Consider the following 10,466-nt stretch of genomic DNA (forward strand, 5'->3'; position numbering starts at 1 on the left):
GACAAGGATGCAGAGGGGCCGGGTGATTAGCTTCCATAAGTAGCCAAGTGGGTGTCTCTTACTGATAGCATCTGATGCAACCACGCCAGGCAAGTGGTTAAAAAGAAGGGTCGAGCTTCAGCCAGAGAACTGTTAGATGGGTACACGGTGTGATTCGCCACTGTTACATTGTGGAAGAAAGCACCGTTCCTCCCAATATAAACAACTATGTTTCAGGTCATTCCTTTTGGTGGTGCAGTACACAATTCTGCTGAGCAACAGTTGGGCAGCCACTGGGTCTTTGGTGCACACATTTAACAAATTTCACAGGCTCAAAGTATTGTGTCTATGGATGACAGTATCGAATGAAAGGTGTAGCGCAGTGGTTCTCAAACTCAGTCTTCAGGAGCCCACACAGGTCACGTTCTGCAGGTCACCCAGCTGGTGCACAGGTGTAATCATTACTCACTGGCACATTTTAAAAGATCATATATATGAGGGTAAAAGGGGAATGGTGGAAAAGGGGGGGACGCAGCACAGGCAATAGAGAGATTTTCCTCAATAAAGTGTAATTAATTAAATAAAAATCTATTGATAAATATACCATGGTGAAAAGGTGCTCCCAAGGAGTAATCAAACTTGTTTAGTAGGCAAAAGAGAGAAAAAAGAAAAAACTCCTTTGTTTGAGGCACACTGTATCACATGTAATTTAAAATTTAACTTTTATTGTTATTATATTAAAAATAAAAATTTAGAAAATGGTGGCATAAACTGCCCATTAGTTGCACAGAATAATTGAAAAAACAGGATTTTGGTACTTACCGATAAATCCCTTTCTCCGATTCCACAGGGGACACTGGAGTTCAAGACAGTGGGGTATAGACGGTGGTAGAGTAGAGCCTGGCACTTTAAATAATTCAGAAGTGTGGCTGGCTCCTCCCCCTCTATGCCCCATCAGCCCCAGTTTAAGAACTGAGCCCGAGAGGAGACGGAGGACCATAGGAAAACGAGGAGAAGGAGAGGACCACAGAACGGAACAAGACCGAATGAGGGAGAACAGAGGAACCAACTGCAGGGAACACATGCAGTCACACAACCTTATAAGAAACCAAACAAAATGGCAGGTACGCAGCGCTGGGTGGGCGTCCAGTGTCCCCTGTGGAATCGGAGAAAGGGATTTATCGGTAAGTACCAAAATCCTGTTTTCTCCTTCATCCACTAGGGGACACTGGAGTTCAAGACAGTGGGGACGTCCCAAAGCCAACCTCCCGGGTGGGAAGCGCGGAGAACTTGCCGAACCCTTGGCAAAACCGAAAACCGGGATCACCAAGAACCGTAGGCCTAATGGAAAGGCAAGAGCTGAAGATCAAGTGTTGTAGAGCAGAGGAGACAATCAAGGCTCCTTGCTAAACAGCCATAGAAAATCCACACCTTACAGCGTAAATCGAATGGAATACTGCTAGCAAGAGAACAACCGCAGATGAAAACAGCTGAACACCGTAAGCTCAGCCGAAACAGACCAAGCACGAACCAGAGTTGAACATGAGAAGCTGTATAATTTGAAGACAGCAGAATCCCAGCACTGCTGGACATAACTCATATAGTTATACATATAACAATACCAATGTACAGATACAGAGTTGATCCTGTCCACAGACTCCTAACAAGAGTATACAGGGAGCAAAAGACAAGACCGAACAGTCGCCCTGGACCATTGGCAACCAGAGTGAAACCATAGAAGTCTCCAATAAGGATAGAGATCCCAATGACATGAGGCAGAGGCAGCTCTGAAAGAATCGAGACCACAATTCCTTTCAGAGCGTCAGACAGCAGTACAATCAACTCAGAAACAGAGGGAAAAACAGCAACTGAAACCTTGCAGCTGTAAATCTCCATACCAGACCACTGGCAGAATGTCTGGCAGCCCATCAGTTGTCTGCCTATTGAGTGGTTACTACTGCCTGGGGCGGGCCTCGAATTAGTGTATGGGGCATCCCAGGTGGAGACCTTACAGCACAAGCCACTGTGCCGACCTGAAAAGAAACCCACAACAACAAACTCCAAACAACATCCAACATGATGGAAGTGCGTAGGCAGTATCAACTGCTGTCCTGAACATAGTATAAAAACAACCCAGTTACCCTAGCAGTTAAAGAGCACGGATGCAACAGTCACCCAGTGAGAGCTACCAATATAGGGAAGCAACCATACAGCAAGGCTACAGAACTAGGACAACCATAGAGGTACCCATCAGGTACCTGTCAGTGTGATGAAAATATTCACAGTACTGAACAGGAAAACCAACCAGGCCCCCTGCGTGGAACATAATGACTGTCACGCTTTAATATAAAGAAGTGCATAACCCCCAAGGCGCTACAGTCACAGTCCATTATAACCCCAACAGAAGAATAAAGTGACATTCTCAATGTTGGAACTATGCACGCCAGGAAAGCTCTAAAGTGTAGAGCCTACTGCTAAAAAGAGCGGATGGCTACTAAGTCTGCAGCTAGGATGCATAAGGGAGAATAACGGCTATGTCGTGTCAGGTTGCATGAAATCGGAGCATCTTCCGAGGCAATAGTGGGGTACCGCTTACCTGTGAGCAATCAGAAGCCCTCTAGAAACTATGTAGAATGTCACTGACCTTCTCCATCTCACAGCAACCCGTCACATCGGGAATAGAGAGTAGCTTCAGTGGGCTAAAAACCAATGCTCCATAGCACAGTCTTCAGTCTGGCGATGTTGCCGTAGGAGAGACTGTAGAAAACTAGCAAAATGTTAGTGGTAACAAGAAGGTCGTACTACAGGACTCTATACCTGAGCTTGTTCCATTAGGGATGTGTATCCTTATATAGATTATACATATACCCCAAGCACGGTCTGCTAGAGTAAGTATTAGTACATTAACACTTATAATGGTTAAGTGCGTATTAGTCAAGAGGCGGGATAGTGAAAGAATTAAATAAGACCCTGTACTGGTCAAGATACACATAGCAATATTACATATTTGATGATGGATCCCACCAGTGACCCTTGACAATCATAGTGTTCACAATGAGGGATTAAACTTGAACCGCAGGGCCCATGATTTACTGGATACCCACCAATCTAATCAAGCCAGGCCTGACCCTGCCTATTCGGCGGGTGGCCCTAGACCTTCAGGCACAGGAGCAGAAGTGTGGTCTGTTGTCATTTAACCAAGTAAGCCCTGAGGATGGAATAGAATCTGGATTTTTATGTACTGATAGGAATGTACCCAGGGGCCACTTTATAGCCTCATTTTATTGAGATATGCGACTAAACAATAATATGGAGTACAGGAACCTATACAGAGAAAGGTACCTATACATAGACATAGAATACAATAATTATCCCAAGTAAGAATGGATATATCTGTAAAGAAAACCCCAGTTAGGGCTAAAAAAAAAAAACAGGTGTTTCCCAATTATTAGGAAGTAGTCATACGAAGAACATGAATATATTGGTATACATACACACGTACACTTAGACAAATAGTTGCATGAGAAGTCAACATAGTAAGTATACTTGTCAGACTCCTGCACCAGGAGATCATTATGCTCTATATAATATATAAATATATACATAGTAGGAACCACAAATAGCGGCACTCCGAGACTTAAATAGTGATCAAAAAGGTATATCTAAACTATGTTGAAACAAACAGGCCGACGTTTCGGGGGATACGTGCCCCTTTGTCAAAGCGAGTATATATACATACACCTATATACACATACATTGTAATAATAATAACTCCCCCGAAAAGGGGGCGCCGTAGATATAAACTGACAGGAACAAAACTGTAACCCCAGAAGGGTGTAAGTGCCTATCTTATATACATGTGTGGACTACCAGAAGGCTCCCAGACAAGTATATGGTCCATATTAGAAGCCATGCCTTAGGGAATTGTGACTATCACAATGTAAACTGCAGAACATGACTCTAGTCTATAGAGCCAATATAATATATTATAGCCTACAGCTTCTGGTAATCCCAGCTGGCTTCCCATCTGTGGAATTAGAGGTAACCTAATGACTGCGGAAGCATAGGCATACCCACACATATAACAAATACATTCATACATAGTATGTGTAAATCGAAGTTGTTGTACCAACCCACGGCAGCAGGAGAGTCCAGCCTCCAATTGCAGTATCTTTCTTTTTAAAATATGCAAGGTATCAGATATAAAACTGATAAGAACAAATCCTACCCTTGCCTTTATGGCAAGGATAAGAAGCGATACATACATATATATATTGTATACATGTACCCTCATACAAGGTCACAGGTAACGATAATTTATCCAGGAGAAAGCGTGAACGCAGTCCCCCACTTCCACAAATTATGCAGTCGAGATTTCCGCATTTTGAGAAATCATCGGGGGTCAGCACACCCAGAGTGCAATGGATGCGCCTCGCCCTGAGAGAACCACCTTTGTGATCATGGTATCTCCCCTGCCAGGTAAATATGAACTGTGGCTTACCTCCACGCAGGGAGACTGCTGATGTGCCGTGTGTCCATCCTCTGTAGGCCTGATATTTTAACAGCGCGCTGTCCCAGACTGGTATAGATCCTGGGAGCCTTCTGTCCTTGCCTTATCAGGTGAGCCATTTGAGCTCCAGTTGAACCCACCTTTTCAAAGTGGGGATCAAAAGGACAACCTCAGGTCAATGAAGTATACTGCATTATATTTAACATATACAGGCATATTTGTCATGCGGAGGGCAAAGTGACATGGACACAGCCTCTGTATTAGGCTGCGGCATGTTCCTCCCTGAGCTAGTGTCAGGGGTCCAGACACTCACTCTATAATAGTGGCGGCGGGTCCCATGATATGTAGAGGTACTGCTTCAATAACATCTGACATTAGTGAGTACTGATTCATTTCCTAATCAAACAGACTCCAGCAGCCATCTTGAGATAGACAATTGTAAAATAGTCGCAACTATCTCTACACAGTGACATCACAATGACGTAGGGCAGCAGTTAGGATAGTTGTGGGGTCGACAGTTTTGAAGTGCTCTCCCCTACAGAATAGAAGTACATTACTGCTAGATAAAGTACTAACAAGTTCATTGCTGGAATTTGACCACCATATAGGAACTACAGAGATGAGCCAAGTTCTATATGGACCATTCCGCTGCGTGACTAAGTAAGCAGGAAGACTGCTACACTGCGTGCATAATTTGGAATCAGCTCAGTATGCCTCAGCATTGTACTATAATAGAGACCAAACTAGGTTCTATCTAGATTCTACAGCTATGCACAGGGGAGACTATACACATAGGTCCTCTTCATCTATATATTTATTAACAGTTCTTATATATCGCAGCGTATTCCGCCGCGCTTTATCATTGGAAACATCAATAGAACAAAACTGGTTTTAACAGACAGTATATATAAGCAGGAAAGCCCCGTATATATACACATATATACTCATACATACACTTAACTCATGTAGGCATGTATACAAAGCTACCCATATTGCATTATGTCATAGGTAGACAAATGTGCTTGGAACTAACTCCAGCAGCGGTACAGTGAGTGCAGCGTCTTCAGGCACAAACTTCTACGCCTCTCCCTGCACTGCAAGCAGCTGCCTCTGCAAAGTTACAGACTGCCTGTATTCTGTACAGTGACAGTCTCTGCATATGCCTGCGCTGTAGTGCGCGCCAACTGAGAGGCTAGAAAAAATATGCGGCGCCTGCTCCCCGGGAGCAGTAACGGCTGCCGGACCTAAGCCACGCCCCCTCACTGCCGGGAGTAGAGCCCCGGCGCTAACTGCATCCGGTCTTAACCGGCAATAAACTAACCCCTGCTGCTCACCACTATGGCATAGAGCAGAGGGAGGAGGAGATCACATCGGCAGCAGTCACACAGCGCTGTCAGACTCTTTTAAGTGAGCCAGCGCTGACTCAGCAGTGCAGGGATGTTAAGAGCGTGCGCCAGCAGCTCGTAGCAGGGCAGTGCAGAGCGAACCTATGTAATTACAGACTGTCTGAACAGTCTCCCTTGATGGGTATCCGCGCTATATGCGCGGTAGCTCCGCCCCTTGTAATAACGCTAGCGGCGTTATAACAGGAATCCAGGACTGTATGAGCCTGGGAGGGGGCGGAGGGGCCGCAGATCTAACTCAGTCCCCCGCTAGTCAGGGGAACAGAGCTATACTTACCAGCTGCTGGCATCAGGACTGCGGCTAGGCATAGGGAAGCACGGACACAGCTTCTATATTAAGCTGTGGCGTGTCCCTCCCTGAGCTACTGCCAGGGTGCCTGGGACCCGGACACGCACTCTTTATTAGTGGTGGCGGGTCCTCCTGATGCCTCCATGTAGCAGGCTGACAGACGCAGCACTCTGTCAGCCTGTCCTCAATGCTCGTTGAAGCTATGAAAATAAATAAAGTTAAAATAAAAGTAAAATTACTAAGTGTGGGCTGGAGCTCAGCCCTATGTGACCGGCTCTTCTCGGGCACATTTCTAAAACTGGGGCTGATGGGGCATAGAGGGGGAGGAGCCAGTCACACTTCTGAATTATTTAAAGTGCCAGGCTCTACTCTACCACCGTCTATACCCCACTGTCTTGAACTCCAGTGTCCCCTAGTGGATGAAGGAGAAATAGTATACCCACACTATTGTCAATAAAAGACAAAAATCATATGATAGCTGGATGCGTATTTACCCCCGGAATCAACACTAACACGTGAGCCCTATTGAAAAAGCCCTCAGGCGAAATGCTTGTCAGGCCACGGGAGTCCTATGCACACAGGAACTCCAGACATACGGACAGCTGCTCCAGGCAGATTTACCCTCTCTCCGCAATTGTGCTGTCAGGTATCTTTTCAATCTTTTTTCACAAGACTCTCATCAGCCTATGTATTTTCTACCCTGCAATGCCATGGTAACAGGGAGAATACACTGCCTGCGCTGACAGCAGAGAAAGTACCTTTTGTTTCTTCACTGTGTCTGTGGTCAGGGACTCTCATTTCCAGTCCAATACTTGTGTAAGACTGGCAACAGTAGATCTCTGTTCCATGTAAGCACACAGGCACTATTTTCAACATCAGCACTCCTTAATATGAAATTATTGTACATTGCAGGACGCCTCTAATTCTAAACATATTTATTTACTGCAGAGCTGTAAAGTCCGTAATGTTATTGTACTGATTGGTGACATATGTATCAATTTATTCTATTTGATGACAATTTTGTCTATATTTATTTCATTTTTGCCTTATGACTTTTTTCTTCTTGTCCAAAAAAAAAAACAATGACAAAAAATATCTTTTTTGACTAATCTTGTGAACTTGCTAGTTGATAGAGGGCTTTATCCATTTTATTCTTATGATTTACGCATGTTTGCACGTTGCACTCTCTCTCCTTTCTAGATACCATTGTGTATATAATCAATTGATATAATTAATAGCACTAGCACTTTGATTGAAATTGGTTGCTCCATTTAGTATCAGATAATCAGTATATTCAATAGATATTTTTCAATTGCACTAGCACTTTCTGCATTTTTCATGATATATTATTTGTCTAGTTAATCAAATTATTTTTTTGCCTTTTATTGACAACAGTGTGGGTATACTATTTTTCAACTCTATTCTGTGCAACTAATGGGCAATTTATGCCACAATTTTCTAAATTTTTATTTTTAATATGACAACAATAAAAGTTAAATTTTAAATTACATGTGATACAGTGATACAAACAAAAGGAGTTTATTTTTTTCTCTCTTTTGCCTACAAAACACATTTTAAAAGATCCACAGGTGGAGCTAATTATTTCACTTGTGATTTTGTGAGACCTGGAAAACATGCACTGTTTGGGGTCCTGAGGACCGAGTTTGAGAACCAGTGGTGTAGCGTAATGCAACTCTGAGTGTCCAAAAGGAGTCAAGTGTCCACATAAGATGACAAAGAAAATGGGATTTTCATATTTTATTATTTATTCATTCCTTTAACGCTCTAAGGGCCTGATTCTGAGTTGGACGTGCCTGCGTCTTTTGCCGCAGTCGTGTCTACGACTTTATACTAATACCACTACACACCCTTCCCGGATGTACATTTGTGTTACCTAATGTGCAAAGACTTATACATTGAAATACGGCTTGGTGAATCTTTAGACATGACAATTGGTAGCACCAGCCCATGCTAGGTACAGATTCTCCATTCTCCAGAGTATGGCCTCCAATGAACGCCATTGTGCGTGTTAGTCCGCAACCACTTCTGTAACACGTCCGAGACACTCCCATAAGACGGACCATCTCTGTGTGTCTAATTAGCCACCCCCCGTGTCACTGCCCATTACATTTGCAAAACAATTCAGAGTCTATGTGCGGGCTTTGTATGTGCAGACCGTTTGATGCATGCTCTGTGCAACTTTTTCGTGACTTTGTAGCATGACCAGTTGAAAATGATCAGCATTGCATCTGACTCAGAATCAGCCCCAATTCTCCTTATCGAGTACTTAAAATTATTTTTTTTCAGGGAGATGTTATATTGCTGTCTTCTTTTAGATTCTTAAGGAACTTAGTTAGAAAAATAAGTGCAGGATAGGGATATGGAAAAAGGCTGGGTAAACACTTTAGAATATAAAGTGGCAACAATTAGAAGGTCCATAGTCTCCCAACGGATTCAGAGAAAATTATTTAACCGCAGTATAATAAATATACATATTATATGCAAGGAGAACAGTAATCAAAATAATGAATAAGAATTGTTAATATTCCATTTGATATTACACAGAAGCAGGTTCATTACAGGACACGTGTACAAGAAAGCACAAATATTCCATGTGACTACCTCTATCACAAACTGGTTTAGCTCAGGGCTCAGTCATAAATGTGGACCACAAAAATTTAAGACCTAGCACCTCTTGTCTTAGACATGGATTCCTAATAACCTACTGCCTAGAGTTGATGACAATCTATATTACACTGCTGCATTCAGAATGGGCCTAGGGAGATGAAAAACATTATTCCTTTACGAGAAAAAAAAAATCTTTGCCTGTCGCTCACTAAGCCAGACACAGAGGGGTATATTTACTAAAATGCGGGTTTTTAGAAGTGGAGATGTTGCCCATAGCAACCAATCAGATTCTAGCTAACATATTCTATAAGGTGCTAAATAAATAAGTAGAATCTGATTGGTTGCTATGGATAACATCTCCAGTTCTAAAAACCCGCACTTTAGCAAATATACCCCATAGAGCGAGGGCAAATAGAAAATAAATGGCATTAATTAGGGGAAGAGCCTGAGCAAGCAAGACTGAGTCCTCATTGGCCAGCAGCGTCTGTGTCCTTACAGCAAAAGTATGAGGAAAATTATTTGAAAGAGCTTCTTATATGTACCTTTCCTCCACCAATGCCCATTCCACAGTTGTTTAGTTTCAGTTCTTGCAGTGTAAAACACGTGGAGCTTTTGATCAAAGCCTCAATTCCTCTCACCCCATCTGGTCCAAAAGCATTGTCACTCAGATCAAGTTCCATCAGCTGAGCTCTGGCAGTGATGAGTGCTTCACCTAGGGAAGTCTATTGCAAAAGAGATGGCTATAAAGTCACGATTAAACATCCTACTCTCTGGAATTTAATACGGATATAAATAAAATGGTAAATCCACATTCATCACTTCACATATTGCAAATTTAAGACCTTAAAGATCACCTTGCTTACTAAATTAGCCAAGTCATAAATAAACATACTTACAAGTGCTGGTGGAATTTCAGATCTCAATCTCCCAGTAAACATATCACTCCAATGACATCTCTGGTAAAAAAAAAAAATAATAATAATAATTAGAGTTACAACTAAAGCTGGGTACATACTAGACGATATTTTGGGCGATCTGACGATTTGGAAAGACAAATCGCTCAAATCGTCCAGTGTACACACACTATCGCGCACTCCCTTGAGTCGTTCGTTGCTTCTTTTGGTCGGCCCTACATGCTGCTCAATCTGAGGATGTTGTAAATGATTTTTACCACATCGTGCAGTTTGTACGCTCTACCGAACGACCAGGCAATATGTAACCATTATATAGTTAACAATCTAACCACCAGATGATGTACAATATACAATATCATTCTGTTGTTTGTAAGATTGCACAGTGTGTATGCACTATATCGTTTTTCTGGTAGTTCATGGGAAACCCTTTTCGATTTGCATTGTTTGTACATCGTCTAATGTGTGCCCAACTTACGGTAACTAAAAATGTTTAATCTAAAAGCACCAGAATACAGACATTGAAAGACTTTAGGAAAAAACAAAGTTAATATTTGGCAGTTAGTGGTTTTCAAAACATGCCATTTTGGAGAAATCAAGGTGCCCTTCATATCTACATATTAGTGACCATATAACTACTTTCTGCTTTGTGGTATGCTTGCTTACTTGACAACGTATGTAAACAATATGTAGCTTGAACATTTGAAAACAGGATTTTTATACTTCCGCTAAAGACATTGTGGTAC

General features: G+C 42.5%; 1 protein-coding gene and 1 non-coding gene across 2 annotated transcripts in view; both read right to left on the reverse strand.

The window, feature by feature from the left end:
• The window catches only part of LOC148477345 (ran GTPase-activating protein 1-like), a 59,011-nt gene extending 49,250 nt beyond the window's left edge, over positions 1–9,761 (reverse strand). Inside the window, exons 1-2 of the mRNA XM_088456943.1 lie at positions 9,706–9,761; positions 9,352–9,531 (exon numbers count right to left, since the gene is read on the reverse strand). Of these exons, the coding sequence (XP_088313069.1) occupies positions 9,352–9,531; positions 9,706–9,747 (222 nt within the window). The 5' untranslated portion in view covers positions 9,748–9,761. The remainder of the gene's footprint in view (positions 1–9,351; positions 9,532–9,705) is intronic.
• Positions 4,302–4,466, reverse strand: LOC148477346 (U1 spliceosomal RNA). The gene has a single exon (XR_015872521.1). It is a non-coding gene; the product is annotated as a U1 spliceosomal RNA (small nuclear RNA).
• Positions 9,762–10,466: the final 705 nt, after the last annotated feature.

This window comes from Taudactylus pleione, unplaced genomic scaffold (genome assembly GCF_031769625.1).
Source record: "Taudactylus pleione unplaced genomic scaffold, aTauple2 ptg000726l, whole genome shotgun sequence".
In the NCBI taxonomy this organism is placed as follows: Eukaryota; Metazoa; Chordata; class Amphibia; order Anura; family Myobatrachidae; genus Taudactylus; species Taudactylus pleione.